Here is a 25835-nt window from a genome sequence, read left to right as displayed (position 1 = left end):
CTCGGTCTCAAACACGCCTGGAGTCCTCTGAAGAGGAGCTAAGCGTTGGTGGCGAACATTTCTGCTGGCAACTCTTTGGATTAGACGCGGTACTGGAGGATTATAGCAACACTATGCCCTGGGGACCTTATGGTAATACACTCAAGTTACAAACTCTTTCATTTCACAAGAAAGAAGAAGTTCATACTGTATTTATGTATCTGCAGGCGAGATTTGTTTAAGATTAGTATTTTTTGCTGCTTTTTTTTGTTTTTTCTCGCTCAAAAGATACGTTTAACTGGCAACAAATGTATCTTTCCTTAGGTATATTCAAAGCATAAAGAACTGGCCAAAAAATTGATAAACATATTGTCTAAGAATATGTGAGCTTTCAAAACTAGTAACATGAAGTCGAGAAAGTGAGTGGGGAAGAGGAAAAATAAAAAACGGTCAAATAACAGGACAGAGAGAATGCAAATGTCTTTTGACTTACATGGGTTGTGGGTGCGATCCCTCTCTGGTGATCACCCCTTCTTTGTCCATCAGCATCTGTCTAAAGGTGTTCACCTTCTGCTGGATCTCCTCCTCTGTGTACCTGAAAGGAAACACAGGATACAGTGTTGAGATAAGATAAGATACGATAAGAGAGATCTTAGGAAATGGTTTTGCCAGAGAATGCCAAAAAATTATAATGATTGATTTAATTTATATAGCGCTTTTCTGGACACTAAAAGACGCTTTACAGTGAAGGGGGGGACCTCACTCACCACCACCAGTGGCAGCAACCTCCAGGTAAAAACGGATCAAATGTGTATACGGAGTGAATTCAAATTTAAATATGATAACAATAAGTAGGGTCAGGTAAAATAAGTACACAAAAACAGTAGAAAAGTTATAATGCAAATGATATTAAAAGTAAAATAAGCAATGATACCGAAAAAGCCAATGACAAGTTATATTGCACACAATATTGAAAAGTGATATTGCACATAAGGGTGAAAAAGTAATATTTCCCATGATATTGATATTATTGTTCTCAGTGTATATTAACCACTGGTCTAATGTGAGATCAACTGGCTCAGGCAGATCCAAGGACACCACCTAACCTCATCCGGTCATCAAGTCAAGCTGTCAGTGGAATAACACAAGAATGGTTGTCTCTGTGCTTGGTAGGGGGTTTCAAATATCCTATGAACTGCTAGGATATATGTCTGTTTCGTGGTTTAAATTAACACAATATTACATTATAAATAACACCGTAATAATAATGCTGGCATTTACACTGGTTTAGGTAAGTTCAGTATCGTGTATTTGAGATAAGGGACAGTGCTGATTAATAAACAAACCATGCATAAAAGTGCCATGATTAGCCAACAGGCTATTTTTTTTCAGTAGTCTCTGTTGAAGGTGTAAAAAAGGATTCCTAACTAAGTAAAGGCAGAACAGGACTTGCAGTTTAAAGATAGCAGCAAGACACACAGTTGTTAAAAACAGTTAAAGCAGTACGACAAACGGAAATAGCAAACACATAAACATATTAAACAGCCTAACATATGCAGAACAACTATTACAGAACACCATTGCAAAGAGAGTTTAGTGCCGACATTTGTATGCATTAATTATCCATTGTTTTAAATGTTTATACTGTTTTTAATGATCAATAAGTGTTAAATAAGTGGTCTGATGTGATTTAGAATAACATTTAACTCTCTTGAACCACTGACATAGCAGGCTTTTCCGCGACTTAACTGTTCATTCTGTTCTTAAAGACCCCCAAGAGACACAATTAGTATTGGTTCTTTTGTTGATAAAGGAAATAAGTGGTTGAGCAAATTCATGGGTGACTTTGTGTACAAAGAAAAAGTTAGCATAATTGATTATTTCATCCCAACTTAGTTTACACACATACGTACTCACTCGCGCGCACACACACACACACAAACACACACAGACAAACACACACACACAGACAAACACACACAGCACACACACACACACAAAGCACACACACACACAAAACACACACACACACACACACACACAAAATAGACACGGATAGAATGAGATTTCAATGAAAATAGGGTAGGCCAGCAATTTCTTTAAAGAGGGCTACCCCCGATATATAAAGAGCCACTTGCTGAAATGATGGTCTAATAGCCATTTATCTGGGCTGTCTGGCACACCATGAAGCCCTATTGAACCTAGCAGACTTCTTCAGCCTCAGCTAAATCGTATCCGGGGTTTGGAAAGAAATCTGCACCCATGTTGTTTTTTTTATCCCCTCCAGGCAAGCAATCTAGCCCCAAAGGGACCCAGTCCTGGAACAACAAGACCGTTCTAACCAGCTGACATAATCACAATGACTTATGTATGCACTGTCTAATACATCATCATAAGATGTACCATATCATATGAAAAAATCATAACTACCGTAAAGTAGGCATTACAGTGATGGTTTCTCTCTCTGACTGGCTAGCTTGCTGGTTATGCATGTTATGCATAAGAGAATTCTACAGAGAATGCATTTTACTTTAACCATATATCGGTTTGTATTCATACAGTGTAATGCACTATAACACACACAGTTAGCTTAGTGTGAACATATTCCATGGAAAGAATTGCCATTGGCTGCTTATTGATGTACATTTGACATTCAACTTGATGCTCATGAAACTATGAGGAGTAAATCTCTTCAGCCTGAAAATATCTATTTTCATTCCCTCTCCAGTAAGCATATGAAAAAGGGTCAACCTTTGCTGGTTTTAATTAATGCCAAAATCCTTAAGGACTATTTCGGCTGGTCTATGGGTCATTAAAGTAAGGCAGTAAACATTAAAGGTCTGGGGCAAATGATTTATCTTTCAAACTCAAAGCAAAGTTCAGCATCACAGATCAATGTGCTCTGCTCGGCACGGCTCCACTATGGTACACCCAGTATGGTTCCATGTGAGAACTCAGTTACAATGCTGCGACAAGGGTGTGTGTGCAATAATATGGACTTTAATAATGTAAACTGTAAAGGGAAGAAAAGTTGAGTAGACTATTCAGTTATCAGTCCTCTTTTTAAATGGGTGATATTATTATGCCCCAGGTTTGTGATAAGCGTGTGATTAGCCTTTACAAAGCCATTTGAAAATCTGCCTTTTCCTATGTTTTAGTGACATCACACGTGCGAGTGTCCACCTAGATGTCTTCTGGAAAGATTAGCAACATTTGCTACAGTCCACTGGGTAGGCTGGTAGGCTGAAATATCCAGCATTCATCTAGCATACATAAATCGCATAAGGCAGGCTTGGGACTTGCTGAGGGATGCCTACAAGTAGACTATGGATCACCCTATACCACTTAGTTATCCTGCCCCCCCTGGTCTAACCAAGATCAAGCACCATCTTCTTTATCTTTTATTTCCCCATGAATCAGTGACAACACAAATCTTGCACATTTTGCTCCCTTTGCCTCAGCAGCCCCCTCTGCTGGCAGGTGTGTGCGAGTGCTGTCCAGCCTGCAGGGTGCTGAACGGAGGCCACCCCTCACCCGCCACTGCTCAGTTGGTCCTGTCTGCCGCCTAATTGGCATTCATTGGCCGGATAAAACTTTATGGGCTGGATAATGCGTGATCTACAGCCCCATTTGAGCGAGGAGGGAAATGACAATCAGCCATGGTGGCAATCTCCATGTTAAACAGAGCAGGCTGAGCCTCTAGTGCCATCTCTTCTAAGCAAGGAGGGAGGAGGGGGGAGTTTCAGGAATAGCAGCAGGAAATCAGTGTGACAGGGTAACCAGCGGCTTCTGCCGTGGTCACATACACAGAAGAACACACACAGTGCACACATGAAAACACACAATCACACACACACATATACGCAGACGTGCACATATGCACACATAAACATAAACGTATGCGTACACGACGTGCACATATGCACAAACACACACACACACACATGCGAACACACTTTATATTCATTGCTTTTATGCATGAAGGGGGAGCTAGGGCGTCAGCGTGCCTGTTCGGCCCGTGCAGCACTCAGAGGGCTATCTCAGCTGTCTGTCTGCTGAGGGATGTTATAATAGGGCGAAGGAGGTGAGCACGGAGCAGAGGAGGCACAGCGAAACACATTGTTCTATAACTGGACGGGCCGCTGGGCTGCAGATCCCTCTCTATCTCTGTTAGCACTCTCTGTCTCTACCTCTCTCTCCTTGTCCCTCTCCCTGACTCGCTCCATCTATCTCTTTTCTCTCCTTCGAAATACAACTCAATTGCAAGTTCCCTTTTTTATATGAGTATTTTCTGATGTATATATATAAAAATGCATATTTATAAGTTTGCGATAGAGGGAGCGCTAATAATAAGTGGCCCGATGACCGGTCAAACCTTCCATGTAGAAAGTTAGGAGCTCAGGGATGGGTAGGATCACTGGCCTGAAAGGAATACATTGTCATCTGATGATCCACAATGTTGTAATTCTACATGATTTATTCAATGAACTTGATGTATGCATGGTCTCATGGTTAAGGTGTTTGAATCCCAGTTGAATTGATCTGGGTTGGAACAAACCCTGATTTTGGCTACCTGCAGGCATCTCTAGAGAATCATTTCCTTCCTTCCTTCATTATCGACAAGCTTTACATCAACTATAAGTTATGCTTTAATATGGCCCATAATAAAGGCTGAGAACGTGTTTTCTCTTTAAGGTTTGTAGACAGTGCAATTCAGTGCACACGTAGAAAACAACGGTGCTTGATAACATTTGGATATTTGGGCTTATTTGGGAATAGATATTAAATAGCCGTAGCAAACCAGTAAAAAAAACATATCTTAAATAGCCGTGGATGGCACTCCCATCAGAGGAACTTATTCACAGTCCAGTGGGAACATCATGTCTTCCTTCCACACCTTTACTAATACTTCATGAAGCTGTCTCCCCCTATTCATTTATCATTCATCTGTTTATCTTTTGTCATTTAGCAGATGCGGTTGACTTGAAAAATGACTTGACTGTGATCCTTGATGACAGGTCATCGAGAATCAGGCGCGGGTTCTTCCTGAAGTGACGCCCGCTGGTGGACTGTGGAAACTGTGGTCTGGAGCCCAAAGAACCGCCGGGCTGGAAGTCCCACATTATCCATCAGACTATCATACGCTCAACGTACACATGGGGAGGTACAACACTCATTTACAACCGATCCCCGGTTGGAAAGGTTTGTTTTGAGGTGGGGTTGTGTTTAAACTGTGAACTCCCAGTGAAAGATCTGGACAAAGGGACGGGGACACTGAGATGATGTGGGTGGTGGGCAGGATTGGGGAATATACCCTTGTTATGTCGATGAAATGATTATGTCACAGCCTTAGCTGGAGGCAAAGCAAAACAACAACTGGAGGCAAAAACTAATTTAAGCTAAGCCAACTTTCCAAACCAGTCTTTGATACTTGGAATTTTCTGTGTTGTTGAGTGCCAGAAGTAAAGTATTGTCTGTTGTAGGATGGATATGTGAGCCAGGCTTGTCATGTCCAGCTAACCATTAATGGGGAACAAGGAGAAGCAGGTGATTGATCTTTTAAATCTCTCAGCAAATTAGCTAATAAAGGTATAGTATGACAATCCCATAGGTTATATAACGAATATTAGTAGTTCAGCTAATGTAGAACAAACCCTTTTGAATATGAGATGTCTTACTTCATCCAACCATGTAAATGCAGTTTCGCAGATATGGCAGTTTGCTCTATTTACAATAACCTTAGCTCCATTGAACTGGCAGAATTTACAGCATACTACCAAAGTTCAACAGCCAAATCTTAAATAATCATAAGGTTTTGCCCTTGCAATAACTGTTAGGATAGAAGACTAAGGTCTTCTAAGGTAGACAATCATGCTTTGAAATTCAAGTTTAATTTCATATTCAGATAAAAATAATAATAACCGCTGTTTGCTGCGCATTCAGGAATCCCTGAATGTCTCCATCCTAAGCCCCGGCCAAAAGGAACGTCATTGTTCCCGAACAGAGAAGGGATCTATAGAAACTGTGCCAGACGGGCAGACGAAAAATCACCACGATTAAAAGAACCTTATTAAAGTAATTAGTTCGCCTGTGGAAAGCCCCCCTCTTTCTGCCTATTAGCAATCACAGCACTGGACCAGTGCTGGTCAGGCACCCCGTGCTTACCCTGATTCTCATTGATTGTGTGTGTGTGTGTGTGTGTGTGTGTGTGTGTGTGTGTGTGTGTGTGTGTGTGTGTGTGTGTGTGTGTGTGTGTGTGTGTGTGTGTGTGTGTGTGTAGATGTATGCGTATTTGTGTGTGTGTGCGCATGTGTGTGTGTGTGTGTGTGTGTGTGTGTGTGTGTGTGTGTGTGTGTGTGTGTGTGTGTGTGTGTGTGTGTTTGGTGTAGATGTGTGTGTGTGTGTGTGTGTGTGTGTGTGTGTGTGTGTGTGTGTGTGTGTGTGTGTGTGTGTGTGTGTGTGTGTAGATGTATGCGTATTTGTGTGTGTGTGCGCATGTGTGTGTGTGTGTGTGTGTGTGTGTGTGTGTGTGTGTGTGTGTGTGTGTGTGTGTGTGTGTGTGTGTGTGTGTGTGTTTGGTGTAGATGTGTGTGTGTGTGTGTGTGTGTGTGTGTGTGTGTGTGTGTGTGTGTGTGTGTGTGTGTGTGTGTGTGTGTGTGTGTGCAGCTGTCGTGTGTCTATGATGACTGGAGGGGATCTTCAGTCACAGCCTATCCCTCGGTAGCCCCCCGAGCCAGGGAAGGGAATGTCTGCCGCCAATCTCCGGGCTGTGGGGCCCCGGAGCGATGGGGTAGTCGTTAGTGAGATTGAAACGGGGGGGGGGGGGGGGGGGGGGGGGGGAGCACGGCGAGGTGCACGGCCACCGAGATGAGTACCGTATTTAATTTTTTTCCACAAAAGGGAAATTAAAAGGAGCAGTTGATGGGCAGAAACTAAAACGGCTCAACCCTCTGGGGCGGTGTGTGAGGGGGGGGGGGGGGGGGCTTTACAATTGAGCTGCCATTTAGTCGTCGCTTTTCAGGTTAGTCCCCCGACACTTCTGAGAGGACACAAAGAGACAGAGAGACAGACAGACAGACAGACAGACAGACAGACAGACAGACAGACAGACAGACAGACAGACAGACAGACAGACAGACAGACAGACAGAGAGAGAGAGAGAGAGAGAGAGGGAGAGACTGAAGACCTTCTCTTTACAGCGGGATGGGTTTCCCATTTTCCCTAAAGAGTGGAGCAGATCAATGAACGGAGGAGCACAACGTGCCACTGGCCCAATTTACGATGGTTCATCTCCGCTACACACACATGCACACGTATACACACACACACATGTATACACACACACACATGTATACACACACACACACACACACACACACACACACAAACACACGTGTATACACACTTTTGACTTTGCTGTGTGCCATCTATAGGCCATGGAGGTTATTGTTGGGAACACAGAACAAGTAGGGCACCCTTCCCCTGAAATGCTATTGTCAGTGTGAGGAAACAAGCTACCATAGTGCGAAGCCTCTTTAAGCACACTAAAGCATAGCACAGCATAAAGGGGCATAGTGTTTTACCAGCTAATTATCCTATCCCAAATAGCAAAGTCTCGGCTGCCCCCTTTCTTTGGAATGCTCTCCCAGACTCTCTGAGGGTACCACAGACCCTGAACAATTAAACCGCATATAGAGCTTTCTATATAGGCATTTAGTGAGTTAAGGGAGCTTCTAGTGAGCCTTTTATTGTTTAAGTTCTATGTGCATGATCTGTTTTTAGCCCTGTACACTGCAACACTTTGAGATAACTTCAATGAAATGCTCTTCCTGAATAAAACAAATGATTGAACTATTTAGCTCGTCTGCGTCGCTGGCTTAAATAGAGGGCTCTGGGAGAGGTACTAGTGCTGCCCTGAGCTAAACCGAAGCCCTCATCTAGGTCTCTTTTAGCTCAATACAAAGCAATCATCAAGGAGTCCGTTTGTGCCGAGCATTGCAGAAATGCAAACCAGATCCGGCCGACACACCTTAGCGCTGCGGCGTCAGCGCGGCGGTGTCAGTTAATGTACTTGTTCCCCTCGTCTTAATTCTGAGAAAAGGCAAAGGAGTATACAATGGACTGCTGCATTGAACACCACATCGGGCACAAGGATACCGTTCTGTATTCAGTGCTTGCGTGGCCATCTGCACCTCCCTCAGATAACACCTATGGATTATTTCCAACGCAGCCACATTTATTTGTATTGTTCCGCTCGGTGTATCAGGCAGAGCACGTCGTTACTGTTAAGTAGGACTGGCTCCTGTTCAGAAACTATGTCTGTCTTTTCATCGATCCACACCGTGTAAGTTCTGACGCATAGGAGTAGGAAGGTGTGGGTATATATGTAAAATTTATAAAAAAATTATATTTATAAATATATATATGTGTGCGTTCGTGCGTGCGTGCGTGCGTGCGTGCGTGCGTGCGTGCGTGCGTGCGTGCGTGCGTGCGTGCGTGTGTCTTAATTATGTTTTGTATGTGCAATTTGCGTAACGACCTACGCCCACAGAGCTGTCCAGCCAGGGGCTGAAGTGACTCAGAGTTACCACAATGGATGCTTATTGGACAGCAGAGGGAAGGTCAAACCTCTCCACAGAGCGGAGCTAGGGGGGGGGAGGAAGGTGTGGGATGGGGGGAGGTGGCTGGGGTTAGGGCGGGGGGTGCAGCCAGTCATACACCATCTTTGTGTCTCAATTAGCGGGGAGTAGGGGAGAAACAGGGCCCTGAAATAGAAGCATGGACCGTTACATAAGTTGAGATCATTCCCCGGGCTGGGAGACAGCTACAGGGCAGGGCGGCCATTAGCAACCTCTGTATAAGTGGTGCCGGTGGGCCGGCGCTCGTCAGGAGACACCGTGCCATTTAGCCAGAGCGCCGGCGGGCACGTAGGGCAGCTGTTCACGTCCGACGGGAGCGCCTGCACCACATCTGCTCAGCGCTCCCGATCCGTGACCCCGCTTCAACGGAGCTCGCCGCCTTACATCCGCCACTGTTGCCGGGTAGATCTTTTCCTCCTACAAAAGACAACTAGGAGATAGGGCGGTCGCAATCAATCACACACCTACCCACGGGTAATGGCTGGAATGTAGCAGTGCTGAAAAATGCAATACAGCCGATGAGCCAGTGGTGCAAAGATCCACAATGGTCTCCCCTGTGGACACAGTGGGGGCAACTGCGGCGCGCCGTGCACCCGGAGCCGATGGAGCGAGCGAGACCCCCGGAGAGTCAATAACATTGATGACGCCGCCTGCTCTTAGAGTCCGCCTGATGAGAAAAGGCCCCTTTAATGGCTGAGCCCTGCTAATTGGCTCCCTGCTGCCAAGTCCATCACACATGGCAGCCGGCTACTTATCCAACTTTCAGCTCGCCGGGCCGGGACCCCGGTGGCTGGATCAAGGGTCTGCGCGTGTAGGGGAGGAATGGGGAGGGGGGGGGGGGGGGGGGGGGGGGGAGGAGAGAGAGACCCCGAGGCCTAAACCCCCCCCCCAACCCAAGGCCTGAGCCGAGCTGAGGACTGGGGTGATGGTGGCGGGGGTGGTGGTGGGGGAGGGTCGATGGTGAGGGCAGCTGGAAGCTTTGTAGGCAGAGGATGCTGACTTAAATCCCACAGCACGCGAACACAGAGTTCAGCCGCCATTTTAATTGTGTGTAACGCCTCGCGAGCCTCCATCCCCCCCCCCCCGTATCACCCTCCCCGTCTCACCCTCCCCTCTGCTGCTGCGTCCTCCTGCTCTATCCCTTAATCCTGCACACATGCACACAAATACTCTTGCTTAAAGAGGCATTAGAAATTGGAGAGCGCCGTACATGGCTGCGCTTGGCCTTGGCTTAATTTGATACTTTTTTTACCTCCGTAATTATAATCTCCGAAATAAGACTTAAACGTGTCCACACGGGTGGTCAGAGTCGTCTCTCTCAGTCAGAGGGAACACTGAATAATCAAGGGAGTGAACCATGGCATCCTGTCAACTTTATCTAGCTTTATCGCTCTCTCTATTAGCAACTCATCCAGTAGCTAGGAGCTAGTGGAGCAAGCTAGCTCTTTGTATAATCCTAATTCTCCTCCTCTCTGTATTAGCCACTCATGTAGCAGTTAGGAGCTAGTGGAGCTAGCTAGCTCCTTCTATAATCCTAGTTCTCCTCTCGCTGCATTAGCTTCTCATCTAGTTACTAGGAGCTACTTGAGCTAGCTCGCTCTTTGTATAATCCTAATTCTCCTCCTCTCTGTATTAGCCACTCATGTAGTAGTATGGAGCTACTGGAGCTAGCTAGCTCCTTCTATAATCCCAGTTCTCCTCCTCTCTCCACTTCTCCAGTTGCTAGGATTCTTCTACAATCCTAGTGAGTCTTTCCTTCTGTGTCAGAAGAGGAAGGGAGAGACGGATGGGTGGATAAAGAGGGAATAAAGTAGAGGGGGGGCTGACAGATGGCTGAGGTCTCTCTCTCTCTCTCTCTCTCTCTATCGAGAGAGAGAGAGAGAGAGAGAGAGAGAGAGAGAGAGAGAGATAGATAGATAGATAGATAGATAGATAGATAGATAGATAGATAGATAGATAGATAGATAGATAGATAGAGAGAGAGAGAGAGAGAGAGAGAGAGAGAGAGAGAGATAGATAGATAGATGGGGCATAAAGGGAAAAATGGAGTGATGAGGGGTTGAAGGGAGGAGGCGATGAATGGCTGGGAAGATAGTTGGAAAGGCAGATGTATTGACAGATGGATGCATTGACAGATTGGGGGAAGAATGGGAGGGGCTCCACCGAGAATGACAAGCAATAGTCAAATCTCTCGTCGGGCTGTTACAGACTGACTAGGCTGTGCTTAGGTCTGTCGCCAGCCAGGGATAGCATGGCTGGATCCCAGAGAAGACTGGAGTTCTCCTCTTTGTTTTAACAGTGTTTTCTTTTGACCACGCAAAGTCCTTCCTAACAAGACACGGTGTGAACGCTATTTAAAAATAAACAAAGCTGAGAGATAAAGCTAAAACAATCAGACGTCTTCACTTAGTCCTTGGTTGCGTGCCTGATGGAGTTAAAAATAGTATACATCTGTTGAATTCAACGGCCGTTATATTTAGACTGTCTGCCCGCTCGCTTCTCTTCGGCTCACGGTTCATCTAGGAATTTGACAAGGGACAAGTACCGGAAATAAAACGTGGATAAGGTGTTTGCACTGTTCAACGCACGGCCATAAAACCTCCTGTTAATCACACCCACCACAAGCCCAGAGTTTTATTGGAGACCTGAGGCTAGCCTTTAGGCGGTGTGTTAGTTTGCGTGTGTGTGTGTGTGTGTGTGTGTGTGTGTGTGTGTGTGTGTGTGTGTGTGTGTGTGTGTGTGTGTGTGTGTGTGTGTGTGTGTGTGTGTGTGTGTTTGTGTGTGTGTGTGTGCGTGTGTGTGTGAGTGGGGGGGTCTGTGTGTGGGTCTGTGTGTGCACATGCTTGCTCGTGTGTACATGTGTGCCTTTGTCTGGGCCTGTTTGTTTTGATGTGTGCCGGCACGTGCAGATTAGCCAATGATAAAGCCCAATAACGCTGCTTGCATGCTAGCAGGATTAGCTTCAGGTCCGCTTCACGCAAAGCCTTCCCAACCCCCCACCGTAGCCCCCCCTTGGCGAGGGTCCCATAAGACCCGGGGAGACGGCGTATGCTAATTAGAAGACGCTTTGTCCTTCCAAACTCGTCTCCATGGCAACCGTACCCTCTGCCCCTCCTGCTTACAACATTCATTAAGCTTCCGATACCACGACACACGCAGTAGACAGTTGTTGTCAACTTCTTACTTGTTTAATTTGATTTGAGTGTTTGGTGTAATACTTTACTCGAACTAGGGAAATCATTTTATTTCATGTTCAGTGGGTCCAACATTTTGGAAAATTATGCCACTTTTAACTAATTTGAAGTGCTGCTTTCAACCAGTTGGAAAATGTGTGATTCTGCAGCAAAAAACAGTTGGCAGTGGCACCCACAGTAGAACTGTAGCCACTCCTAGACACACTATACACTTTTAAGATAAATTGCCTTTAATAAATGAGAGGGCAAGCACTATTTATGTGCTGGTACCGCGCTCGGTCAGCGAGTTTAGTAGTAGAACCCTAATTAGGGGCTACTGGATACTGCCGCCCTTTTGTTTTCCTGCTCTGCTATATATTGCAATATGTGTGTGCATAATTTCGTGGTGTGACAAACTGTTTATGTGTGTGTGTGTGTGTGTGTGTGTGTGTGTGTGTGTGTGTGTGTGTGTGTGTGTGTGTGTGTGTGTGTGTGAACGCGTGTGAATATAGTAGGTAGAGTGCAATTCTCATGGAGATCTCCCAATGCAAAGTACCCCCAGCAGTATGAGAAAAACAACCCCCCCCGTAGAGATAACAAGATATCGTGTCAAAACTAAATTCTCCATCATTCCCCCAGTGTTGTAGTGCTTCTGAACTGCAGGGAGTTATTTCTCCAGTGTCGGCCTCACGTATTGTGAGGCCTACACCTTCAAGACATGCGTTGCCCTCCGCGACTCCACTCACCCTTGCTCCTCCATCATCTCCTGGAGCTCCATGCACTTCAGCTCCACCCTCCTCTTGCGGTCGTGGTCCAGGATCATCCTGTGGGGCTTCTTCACCAGCACCGGCTCCGCCTTGGGTTGACCACCTTCCTCCTCTCCCACTACCTCCTCCTCTTCCTCCTCCGCCGCCCCCTCACCCAAAGGGCCCTCCTCAGCTTTTGGTCGAGAGGCTGGCGTCAGAGACGGACTCCCGTCCCCGGTGACAAGCCCCGCCTCCGGCCCCGCCCCTTGAGCGGCGCACTGGGGGACTCCATTTTGAGCGTCCTTGGGTGAGGGCACCCTCGCCTCGTCATACATGGCGGCTGTACTCTGTAGAGACAGGGTGGAGATGTTGGTTAGAGAGACATGACTCGTTACAATCGAAACATGACTTGTGCAGACAATCCCCTGAAGATAAACATCACGATCACATTGTGTGGCTTTCCAAAAGTCGAACGCATCAATGCTAGCGAAATGAAAAACAGTTCTCATATGGTGGATGGTGTGTGTTTGTGCACTGTTATATGCTTCAAAAGCTGGCCAGGTCTTCCGTTTGACGCTAACTTCTCTGGACTGGTTGGTTTGGCGTAAAGCCTTCAGCAAACAGCCGGGCACAACTTCCACCGGATCAAATCGAAATCACAATTAGTGCACAGGCGTGCGTGCAACCGTGTTGTTTGGGAGACAGAGCACGTGTCGAGATGCACCGGTTGTGACAGCAGCACGACTGGTGGCTGCCTCTGCCACCGTGAGTAAGGCGCCCGGCATTTGGTCGTCGGGGACGGAAGAGGAGGACGAAAGGTGCGGTGCTCGGGGGCCCCGACTCATCTGCTGCACGAGATCCATCCGACACCTCGATACCGTGTTATGATGAGAACTGCAGGGCACGGGAGATCTTTTCAACACAATGAGGGTGTTACCGGTCTGTGAGCTCAAGCAAAGACAGAGGTAAGGGACTATTTGAGAAGGGTAGGAGACAGTAGTCCTCCTATATGATCAAAACGCAGGCTGACTCGTTCCATTAAAACGGCCCGTTCATGTCGGTTTTCAAGAAAAACTAATTTGCAAACAGCATGCCGGCTCTTTCCCGTGCCTCTAAGGTTCAGTGCAGCTGTTGTGTGAAATGATGGCGATGTCATTTTAAGGAATAAAAAGTTGTCTCGTATAAGTGCTGCCTGGTGTGGGCTCTGATGAAGACAGATCGGGCTGTCTGGACACCGCACTGAGCAGCCAGAGGTTTGGAGGGGAGGAGAGGGGGGGTGAGGGTAGAGAGGACAAGGGAGTGGAGTGAGGTGAGGAGGGAGAAAGAGAGAGCAAGGAGGGCCCTTGCTATGCCCGATAGCTCCGGATGCACGGCGCCTCTCAACCGCTCCTCTCCAGAACAACTAATGGCTTCATTTTTCACACTGAGGGGGCCGACCAAAAAAAAATAAAAAAGCCCATACAAACGCACTTCATCAGCGCTTCGCATGGTAAACGCTGACTCGTCGGGGGCAGTGACGCAGGAAGCCTTCGCGCCGCACCAGCCAGTGTCACACGCCATCCCGACACATCGCCGCTAATGATGACCGCGGGCCCCTCTGGCTGTAGGAACCGCGCAGCGACAGCTGCATCCCTCCATACGAAACGCCTTCTGGCTGTCTACTCTGACGGGATAATGGTGATTTGCTTGTTTCTCGGGGGTTCGTGTGCGCTGGTAAACTAACCGCGGATGCGCGTGTAGCCACAAGACGGCGGGCTGCTGACAGAGCAGGTGGTGGGACAGCAGGAGGCGTTCTCGCCGGATCTATTAACTACTAAATTAGCACGGCGCACTTCCTCAACTATCGCTCTCCACGACGTGGAACGCTTCACACGTCGCCGCTCGCTTGCTGCTGCGACGTCGTGGTCCGGCAGGCAGTTGACACTCAAGAGTGAAGACTTATTTTTTACGGAGAGAAATGTTATATTAAACTACGAGAGGCGAGAGAACATTTCCACTTCAAATCCTGGGAATACTCAAGAGCGTTAGACTTCAACGTTTCGCCAGGGGGCACTCTGGCGAATTTTTATTAAACATTACAATAAAAATAACTGTTTTCTTCATGCCAGAGATAGAAGCCTGGAATTGGAAAGTATTGTTTTAGGAATTCATTTTTATTTTCATTGTGTAAGCTAGAGAGAAGAAAATCTTCTATGCTGCTGACCATTTAGTGACCAGATCAGGTTCAACCTATCAGGTCTACCCCAGACCACAAACCCCACGTACCTAGACCCAGGTTCCTGTGGCTGTCAACAGACTGATAGTACACTGCAATAAACTCAAAACCAGAATGAAGACATCCCAGGATGAGAGTGAAACTATCCGCCTCCAATCTTAAACGTTCCACCTGTTGCCACCAGATGTGGGAGTCACACAAATGGCAATCAGCGTGAAGCCATGCTGTCAATATCAAGCCATCCCATTATGCAAATGCATCATTCCGCCCTGATTTCTTTGGCTCTCGAGGGGAGGGGGTGGGGGGGGGGGGGGGGCAGAAAAAACAAATCTGTTCTCTCTCAGGTTAAAACGACTAAATCATTTAATTGTGCAAAGAAACAATCATCGTGGAGAGAGAGTCGTGTGAGGGGTCCGATAAAGCTACCAGAGCATGTGGCTAATTGTCTGCCAGTCCTCTACAGGGATGAAGGTTATCGCAAGCCCCTTGTATTAGGGCTGCCTCAGACTAGAGGGGCTGTCACACGGTGCACATCACACATACGCACACACACATTTTGTAACACACAGAGACACACACACAAATGCACACCGTGTTACCCACACTCACACACACACACAAACACACACCGTGTTGTACTAACATACACACGCACACAAACACACACACACACACACACACACACACAAACACACACACACACACACACACACACACACACACACACACACACACACACACACACACACACACACACACTGTTTGAACTGACGAATTGCACAGGGTAACGGGGATTCGACGCACGTCCTCTCCCACATCCGATCGATTAATTTGGAGTCAAATGGGGAGAGATAGGGAGCCTTGCACTGAGGGTCCCGGTGAAACCAGCAGCCGTCGAAATTAAGGCATCAGCTTGTGGCTTTTCCCACGCAATGGTGAAGGACCTTCGGGCACATTGCTGGATGATACGGTTGCCACGGTGCCTACGTTCTGTCAACATGGCATCTCAGACAGATGAAAAATTATAATCATTGACAAAACAAAGCTGGTGTATAAGAAGAGCTAATCATAGCACACCGCACTAACGCGCCACTGCGTGACAAGTGTGTAGGAGCACTGCTGTAATTAGCCCACCCCACCCCCCCCCACCCCCAGTTACATGGTGTTCATACATCGTGCAGCGAGCTAATTGAGCTAATGCAGAGATGGATCTGTTTCTTTCAGCTGAATTAACCGCGCTGTCAAGACCGGATATTAGGCCGGTCATCCCAATCATATCTTGTGGACTTGGGTCATTAAAACAACATCCATTCCCAATGTTATTCTGCCTCAGTTTCTTTCTGCATGTGATATTATCAAGTACTTCCGAAAGCCATTGCATCTACCACAATTGGTTGCCTGCAATTTTTGTCATCTATAAACCTGATTGCACTGTGATGAAAACTGTGAAACTACGCCTCTTCCCGGAACTAGCAAGAATTATTGATGCCAGCTGTTTGTAGAAATTCCCACAAAGAAGAACACACACAGCAAGGAATGGAGACTGTTGGTGTATTTCTTGTTGGAAACCTGTTATTTTAAATCCCTTAGAAATCGATTTGTTTCTTTCGCTGCATTCTAGGAACAACCCTAGTCTTTGGAAGAGCGACACAAAGAGAAGACGGTATTCCTGTGCACATTAATATCTATTTCCTTTCCCATTTTTATTCTTGTAATCCTGTTGGAGTGTTTAAAAAAAATAAAATGCTACGCTTTCAAACAACTAGGGAGGCTGGTTTTGAAATGGATTCCGCTTCGGTAGCTGCACTCACAATAAAAAAAAAAAGAACAGAAAGGAGGCGGGAACTGGTCTCCACGGAGCCATTTTCCCTTCTAAAACCATTTCCCGCCCCCTCCTTCTCCCTCTTTATGTATACGGCTCTTACAAAACCTGCCACCTGTAGGAGATCTCCTCAGTGCAGCGGAACTCAAAGAGCACGTCTCTCCCATTGAAGTCTGTATCTCTGAGAGGATCAAGGTGGTGGAACAAACAGCAGCGACGCCCGGACTCAAGAGAGTCCGGGAGAACGGGACAAGGGTCGGCGTATCGAAATGGCTACGGTGTTTTGGACTCCCAGCCGCAAGTATGGAGAGGAATCTCTAAAGTCCACGTCTTAAACTTGAGCATGATGCCTCACCCCTATGTGTTCCTTATTTTTTCATGACATGTATCTGAATTCACTTAATGAAGGCATATGCTGAAGAACTAAATAGTCAACATTAAACAAAAGCGCAAATTCTGAACATTTGTAAACGGCAGTCACTCCCCCTGAACACCGAGTTTGTTTCACGGCAGAACAGAGAGAGACAGACCAGCGATATAATAGGGAATTCAGAAGTTGAGTGGGTGCTCATACGTGTTTGTGTGTCTCAATTTATTATGTATTATGCATTGTATCGCATTGACCAGCGTTCTCCGTCTCCCTGACTGCCTCATCTCTCTCCCACTCTGTAACGCCTTCCTCTCCATTGTTCACCGTCTGCCACTGTTTGTAGTCTCTCCTATCCTCAAACCTGACCCCACCAAATATAATCTTCCTCTCGGCGGGAGGCTGATGTTATATTCTCAACGGTTTGACACCCACAAGGGGCCTTTTATTTTATTTTATGCTCCCAAGGTCAGCCATTTATATTCAAGGCACGTGGGTCTGCTGTTACGCGCCAAGAAACAAGCACTGTTTTTGTATATTTATGCTTTTTTTTTTTCTCCCTGTTACAGTTAGAAAAGAGGGCGGCAGGGAAAAAACATTTTGTGTTGCAAGATCAGAGGAATTTGTAATGCGAAAGGGCGGGACGGAAATCATCCCACTCAGCATGCTGGAGGTCTGATTGGATGGCATCAGATCCCGGGGAGATTAATGGTGTTTCACTGTCCAGCATCGTACCCGGCATAATCTCAATTTAAACTGTATTTTTTTCTGGCTTTCGGGAAAAGTACATGGACGCAGAACATGATAATGAATGAGTGTGTCCCTGTCAAACATAAGTACTGAAACAATTTAAGGTCAAATGGCTGATTTATGGTTTGGTAGAAACACACAGACACAGAATATGATGATACATGAATGTTACCAGGAGAGGCCTCGGCAACGTTTTGTCTTTCCTTTAATCTTTCCTTCTGACGTTATTAACCACCTGCCAACTTAATTAGATCGGCCAATACTTGAGCACATATATAGCCGACCATTTTCAAAGAGAGCGAGAAAGAGGGGGCCTGGTACCTCCCTGAGGACAGAGCGAGGAGGAGATGAAGTGTAAACGGGCTTTGGTTCCTTCTTCGCGCCCCTTTGATGATTTCAGTACATGGACCAGTCCTAGAACCAGCAGCAGAGGAAGGAGAGGGATGAAATGGGAGAGTTGAATGATGCCCAGAGGCACTGTAGTATTGGATTCCACAGATGGTGGTAACCATTGTAAACATCTCCCCACTCCCAGTTGGCAAGCCAGCGCCCACAGCCAAGAAAAGACAGCAGCAATGAGGAAAATGAAACAGGGCTTGAAGTGTGTCGACATTGCTGGTTACTGGAAACATTTGTTTCTAAAACTGATAAGACATCAGGGAAATCAAAAGCACCAAGACCTTTCGATATGTCGATATATATTGTCTTTGCAGGGGGGGGGGGGGAGAAAATTTGAATGGTACCGAGTCAAGGAGAGAGGAAGACGGACTGATAAAGTAATGAGGGCGGAAGCAATAAAAGCTTTAGAATCAATGAGGCCGCTGAAGAGAGAGTGTTTGGAGGAGCGACAGCCTTGGCATCTCTCAGGGACACCGAGAACGACACACACACACACACACACACACACACGCACACACACACACACAACCTTGTCCTACTTTTGAACTTTTAAACCGGGAACATATGGCGAAGGTTTACCGTAGCACCCGAGGACGCCATCGAGGAGTCACGAGGCCTGGTGTCTGTTGCTGGGGTTCAACGGGACGCCTCTCCCCCTCCCACGGGGAGCGAAGGGCAGACCCGTGTCAGGTCGAGGAGCTACATTCTGGCTCCTCATCCTTCAGCAGATCAAATGCCTGGTGCTTTTGTCTTTGTCACGTTAATGAGGCTCAGGTTTGCTGACGATGCAAGTGCCTTCATCCACCAGGGCTGTTTGAAGTGTGCACACGCGCGCGTGTGTGTGTGTGTGTGTGTGTGTGTGTGTGTGTGTGTGTGCACGTAGCATGTGATGATTTTCTTTTAATTAAATTAGTTAGTTAGTTAGTAAGTAAATAGATTTAATAAAATGGATGGTTTCGGACCTTGATTGTGGTTAGCCCAAAACCATAGTGGAATACCGCATAATGATAATTTTTTTTGTATTTACGTACTGCCAATCTCATGGTACGCTAAACTGTGTTGCCTGGCAACCATTTCGCCATCTTGAGAAACTATATTGCTTGGCAGAAGAATGATGATTTGTTATCAATAAACGGTCACATTTTATATTGCTGTGCGTTTATTTTGTGAAATCTCTAAAGTCTATAGTGTCTGTGTGTATGTGTGTGTGTGTGTGTGTGTGTGTGTGTGTGTGTGTGTGTGTGTGTGTGTGTGTGTGTGTGTGCGTGTCTAATTGAATAAAAAAATAATTAAAAAATAAAAAATAATTAAAAACATAGAAAATGAGTTTGTGGGGGTTTGCTTTTATATTGTGGACCTGCTCTTTGACACAATGTGGCACACCGAGTGAGTTGCATGTGTTGCTGTGCTTCGTTTGCAAAGCTGCCTGGAGCTTCCAAGGGGTGAAAGAACGGAGCGTGGCAGCGCTGCAGATCAGATTAGCAGGGTCAGCGGCAGGGGAGAGGTGAGAATCAGGGCCGTCTGGTCTCACTGCGCCCGCCCCCCCACCCCCAGTCATCACATCGCCGCATGATCCCACAATGCATTTGTGCTGAGCGGTGTCCCTGGCAACGCCATCCCGTTGTGAGAGCGCAACAAAATGTAATTGGTCAGCGGGCTCTTGGGGGAGTTTTCCTCTTGATGGTGTTCATGGTGGATTTGTGGTATGTGGCGGTGTGTTGATTTGTGGTATGTGGTGGCGTTATTGCGTCGAGCGTTGGAACAGATCAACCAACCGCCGCCATTTTTACCAGTGAGAATACCAAGGAGAATATGCTCTCAAATTCTACAAGGGACATACAGAAATGTGAGCTAACCGTCTAACGACAAACCTCAGGAAACATGAGAAGGACAATAACTGCCCACAATATGAAGCAATAATGCTTTCTTCTGTCCTGATAGAGAGAAGGATCCTCAATTAACAGAGGCCTCCGGAGACGCACCGGTCTCTTTAAACAAAGACCTGCACCCCTGTGTTCATCCATCACCATGCCAGTTCCTCAAATGACCAAACAGAAGGCAATGTGGTTGCGAGGGCGTGGGGGTAGGGGGGTCCACACACATTAAAGTCCATCAGTTCACTGTAGGATTTATTGAAAGTGCTTTCCCACTCTCTTGTTTATCGTCACACAGATTGCAGAAGGAAAATAAAGTGCAGGGTGGCTTTGGAGATTTCCCATATTCCTCTATACCCAGTACTTTATTCAGCTGGTCGTGTGTTTGGTGAGTGGATTGTGTGTGTGTCCGCACGCGCACGCGTGCGTGCGTGCGTGCGTGTGTGTGTGTGTGTGTGCATTGGTGTTTGTGTGTGCTCGCATGCGTGTGGATGCAATCCTGCTTCCTGTCATGGCGTCCCCTTCCCCCTCATTTAGTTGTAAAATGTTTCAATTTCCCTTTCAGGTTTCATCAAGTGGCTTGACTTTAACTCGTACACTGTGGGCTTTGTCAGCTTACTCTGCCAAACTGAATTGCTTTTTGATAACGCAACACTATGCTCCCGGAATAAACAGGCTGCTATTAAAAATAGATTGTGAAAAGCGACACGCACATCTCAATAGGCTGAGCTCGTATCTCTTTTTCCCCATCCTGCAGTACAGCGAGGTTGTGGCGATAAATCAGCCTGTTTGGGAAGCATAACACATTCCCTTGGGAGTCAGGGTAAACAAACCCAACGCTCTCCGATGTTGTACGTTGTCAGGGATCCGGTCTCCCGCCCTGGCCCTCCGTCTCCGAGGGCACAGAGCAGAACTTTAACCGCGGATCCTTGGGAGAATAGAAGCGTTCCTTTCATGCGCCTGTAAAATTAATGCGATTTCACTGCCGCCTCTGCTTTCTTCTCTTCCTCGCTGTTTTTCCACTCTCGTGTAAAGGAGGACCACCGGGGCTGCGGCTCTGCTCTCGGCGGTCAGCCGTGATGGAATCCGAGACCCGTCTGCACATCCTGCTGAGAGCTCGGGGCTGCACCTTCCCATGTGACGTCCAGTGCTGGCGTGAAAAATGCCTGTGCTTGCTAATGTCATTTGGTGAATACGGCTTGTATTCCTTCACAGGAATCCATATCATTCTCTCTACCTGGTTTCTCGATTATGTTTGTGAGTTAATGTACACAAGGTTTGGATTCTCATGAAGATCACACCACGCTGCAATGAATAGCTGAACGAACTCGACAACCACCGTCTGTTCGGCCACCGAAACATCCCTGATGCATTCATCTCTGTCAAAAGAAAAGAGGATTGAAGGAGAGGGATGCTGCTCTACTCGTGCAATCGTTCTAGTGGTACCTATACTGCCACAACTTGGGTCTGTTTGATACCTGGGAGGTGTTTGGGTTTTTGAACGATCCTACACAGAATCCAGGGAAAGTTAAGTACACTACAGCTCAGCCTCTGTTGTGCATTGGTGCCAGATAAGCTGGGTGCTGGAAGGACTGATGGATGCCCCAGCAATCTAAAGGCCAAACTCCGGTCTGCTGCTGCAGCCACCTCTGAATGAACTTATTTTCCGCCTGCCACTTGACTGTCCGTTTTAAAACAGACTTAGTATGCTGGACGGGGGATGGCAGCTTCTCTCTACAGAACCATGCCTGTCAATTAACATCCAGCTGCTCCTTCCAGGACAGCTGTCATCTATCCATCCACCCCCCCCCCCCCCCTCTCCCCCTTCCCTGGAATTGAAGAAACCAGCATTCTTACAAGTTGTCCCTGTGACCACTGCAGCACCTTTTATTTTTAGTGAGCACCCCCCCATCCTCATCCTCCTCCTCCCTACTCCTCCTCTTCTCTCTCCTCCTACTCCCTCTCCTCCTCCTCCACCTCCCTCCTTCCTCCTCGTCCTCCTCCTCCCTCTCCTCCTCCCTCTCCTCCTCCTCCCTCTCCTCCTACTACTCCTCCTCCCTCCTAACCCTCCTCCTCCTCCCTCCTCCTCCTCCCTCTCGTCCTACTACTCCTCCTCCCTCCTCGTCCTCCTCCTCCTCCCTCCTCTCCTCCTCCTCCCTCTCCTCCTACTACTCCTCCTCCCTCCTAACCCTCCTCCTCCTCCCTCCTCTCCTCCTCCTCCCTCTCCTCCTACTACTCCTCCTCCCTCCTCGTCCTCCTCCTCCCTCCTCGTCCTCCCTCTCCTCCTACTACTCCTCCTCCCTCCTAACCCTCCTCCCTCCTCCTCCTCCTCCTCCCTCTCCTCCTACTACTCCTCCTCCCTCCTAACCCTCCTCCCTCCTCCTCCTCCTCCTCCCTCTCCTCCTACTACTCCTCCTCCCTCCTAACCCTCCTCCCTCCTCCTCCTCCTCCTCCCTCTCCTCCTACTACTCCTCCCTCCTAACCCTCCTCCCTCTCCTCCTCCTCCCTCTCCTCCTACTACTCCTCCTCCCTCCTAACCCTCCTCCACCTCTTCCACACTCCTTTTCCTCCTCCTCCCCCCCCCCCCCCCCCCCCCCCCCCCCTCCACCTCCTCCCTGCCCCCCTCCACCGCAACAACAACTCCAAGCAGAGACAGAACTCAGGGCAAGTCTGCATAAGATGAATGGTGTGCTCTTCCCAGGGGAGTGCACCTTGTCAAGGGATTGAAGACACCCCGCTCCCGCCCGGGGAAGGAACTCTGCGCCTTAACTGCGAGTTACTGCCGACACAGTGCTGGCCCTGCTGGCACACCCTCCCTCCACATGGCTGGAGGGAGGGTGTGGGGGGGTGGGGGGGGTGGGGGGTAAGGGTGATGAGTCACAAGCTCACAACTTCTGGTTAATTATAGCGGCGTGTCACCTTCGCTCATGCGGAGTGAGCAGTAGAAGTGATTCAGGAGAAGTGACTCTGGGTTGACAGGTACTGTGCCTCAAACCAGAATTTGTGCTGTTTTGCTTGGGCTTGTTTTTTTACCCAGTGCACTGCATATGCAATGAAAGCATAATAGGATTTTATGTGTAGGGTTTGACAGCTGACTTGAAAGAAGCAGACAGGAATTAAGAGGGATGCACAAGAGAAAATAATGGCCTTTTGTCGATCTTGCCAGTGCCAGTTGCGACAACATCATTAATTTTCCAAACTTTACAGGGCCAATGTTTCAATGAGTCCATATCAATTTGCCACTGAGCTAACTTTTAATTTGGATTACAAGAGACACATATTAAATTGCATCATTGTCTAACAGCCATCCCATTGCTTCAGGCGCAGACCATAATCCTAAATTGCTATGATTGTGGCAAGTTGCGTTATGCGCCTGGTTGCCAAGGCAACCACATAACGACTCCAGAGTCTCCATCTTCCTTGAAGTGAAGGGTGTCTGCAGGGTGCAGCAATGCCAACCCTAAGCCCACCCCATAAATATACTACAAAGCATTAAGAATATTACAGGGCTATAGTATAACTGACAACATACCGGTAAAGTAAATCCAATTATATACTAAATCTAATGTGTGCAGATCCAGGTATGTGCAAAAGGCGAAATTACAAGCAATGATGAGGCTGAATATCAATTGATATTGATTAAATTATCAATGGGAAAATGTTAATAAATAATTGTTCTTCTTTAATTGGTCAAGAAGGAGCTTTGGGCTAACTCCTTCAATGCACAATTCATTAAACATAAAAGGCATTGAAGACTGAGATAAGAACATGAATAGATTCACTGTAAGCTCCCAGGCTAAAGCTGTGCATGCTAGTCAAATTGGGTCTTCCCTCATTCCACTGAACTATGGCACGTGAGAATGACAGAGAGTTTGAGAGTGTGCGTGTGAGAGTGAGAGTGAGAGAGAAAGAGAGGGTGCGAGAAAGCAAGGGCGAGAGAGAGAGAGAGCGAGAGAGAGAAGAGAGAGAGAGAGAGAGAGAGAGAGAGAGAAAGAGAGAGAGAGAGAGAGAGAGAGAGAGAGAGAGAGAGAGAGAGAGCAAGAGAGAGAGAGAGAGAAAGAGAGAGAGCGAGAGAGAGAGAGAGAAAGAGGGGGGAGATAAAAAAAAAGGCGCGAGAGACAGAGCAAGAAAAAACGAGAGAGAGAGAGAAAGAAGGGGGGAGGACAAAGGAAGAGAGAGTGAGAGAGAGTGGTTAGGTCGGGCGATCGACCGCGCTAGGCAGGATCAACAGTGATCAATGCCAGCTGTGGGCCATCGTCCCCCTTTCAGACCATCGGGATACCGCGCTGGGGACTACTAGTCCAGCGGGACCGAGGGCAACGGCTGTCGCTGTTGGGGAATAAATGCCCCTGCTAGAATTGTCGGGTTATACCTCGACCAGCACGGTTCTCCAAAATGTTCAAATGTACAATTTTGTTGTTGTTTTGAGTATCAGCGGCTGTGTTGAGCACACTTATACTTCACTTAAAAGCGTAGGTGCGAGGCAGGAGGAAATATGCCCTTAATGAACGCGACGTTGTTTTCCTGAAGTGAAGCATTTGCATGGCGGGATTTATTGAAACAGATTTATTGCAATTTCACCAAGTTTTTGCCAGCACTTCATTAGCACTTCAGCACTTCATCACACATTTAAAGTGAACTTTCCTTCACCGACCGTCATAAAGCTGAAGAGCCCACCAATGTGCCCCCAGTCCTCTACCTTGAGAGTGAGGGGGGTAACTGGATTTACTGTGTGACAGCACAGGAACCAGCAAAATATACAGGGTTGCATATTGGATGCTTTGCATGCCAGCATATCAACGGCTTTTTAATCAAATTAAACTAGAACATGAAAGAGTGTGCTCATTAGGAGGCAAGGCATGTAATTATAAGGGTGTCTGAGCGCTTCCACATATTAAACAAGTAAGGGCTTACTCAGTTTTTGAAGTATTTTAACATCTCTTTGCTTGCAATAAATCAATCCAGAATATCTTTTAGGAAAGCAAGGGCAAAGAAAAATGAAAAAATGAAGTAATTATTGGTATAATAGTATGTCCTTTCTGAAAATTAGAGGCAACCTTTCCAAAAGCATAAAAAAATCTCACACAATGACACATCCCCAGTGTGTTTCCCAGGCAACCCTGGCATTCCGTAATAAATACATTTGGAAAGGTAGTATTGTGTCGCTCTCACAGATTGAAAAACCCAAAGGAAACCATTGTGGGTGAAAGCAGGAGGGAAAAAAATAAATGACTCATCTAAAAGCAGCATTATCTGAATGTTACCTCCCTTTCTTTGCCGATGGACTTAAAGGAAGGAGAAGTCTGTCATGATGAAGATGGCTGGGTCGTGCTAACAGCCCTTGCCTACTATTGATTGCAGTCCCTGCGTCGCTGTGTAGCGTCGACTGAATTCAGAATCTGCTAAGCGACGCGACGAGGTGGGAGGAGCGCGTCCTCCTCGTCCCAACGCCTTCCATTCTCGACCTGACCTCTGAGCGGCGGATCTCCATCTCAAGCGCGCCGCCTCTGGGTGCGGGGCGGCCATCTGTGACAATAAACCAGGAGATTGTTGGCATATACACTCCAATTACTATCGCCGGCGGTATCTAGGGCGGTGATATCTGGATTAAGAGCCTGGCTTTGCTGGCTAGACCGCCTCGTCGGAGAATAGCAATATGATGTGTGGCGGGGGGGGGGGGGGGGGGGTGTTCACATAGTGTTTGTCTCTGAGCGTCACCAGCGTCACTTTTCAACGGTTCCAGATGCGGAGGAAGTGCAGGAGGAAGGTGGCCACATGCAGCCGCCTTGAGGAAAGAAGGGATGCAACCGGTGCCTTTCTTCAGAGCGCCATTTTTGTGCGTTCCTATCGCTTCTAGTCGAAAATATCATC

At 47.3% G+C, this 25835-nt stretch overlaps 1 protein-coding gene across 1 annotated transcript in view; it reads right to left on the bottom strand.

The window, feature by feature from the left end:
- Positions 1–25835, bottom strand: part of srrm3 (serine/arginine repetitive matrix 3) — a 57624-nt gene that overhangs the window by 18538 nt on the left and 13251 nt on the right. The window contains exons 2-3 of the mRNA XM_060056492.1: positions 12538–12884; positions 473–574 (exon numbers count right to left, since the gene is read on the bottom strand). Of these exons, the coding sequence (XP_059912475.1) occupies positions 473–574; positions 12538–12872 (437 nt within the window). The 5' untranslated portion in view covers positions 12873–12884. The remainder of the gene's footprint in view (positions 1–472; positions 575–12537; positions 12885–25835) is intronic.

This window comes from Gadus macrocephalus, chromosome 7 (genome assembly GCF_031168955.1).
Source record: "Gadus macrocephalus chromosome 7, ASM3116895v1".
Classification (NCBI taxonomy): Eukaryota; Metazoa; Chordata; class Actinopteri; order Gadiformes; family Gadidae; genus Gadus; species Gadus macrocephalus.
This window is presented reverse-complemented; position numbering and strand designations above follow the sequence as displayed.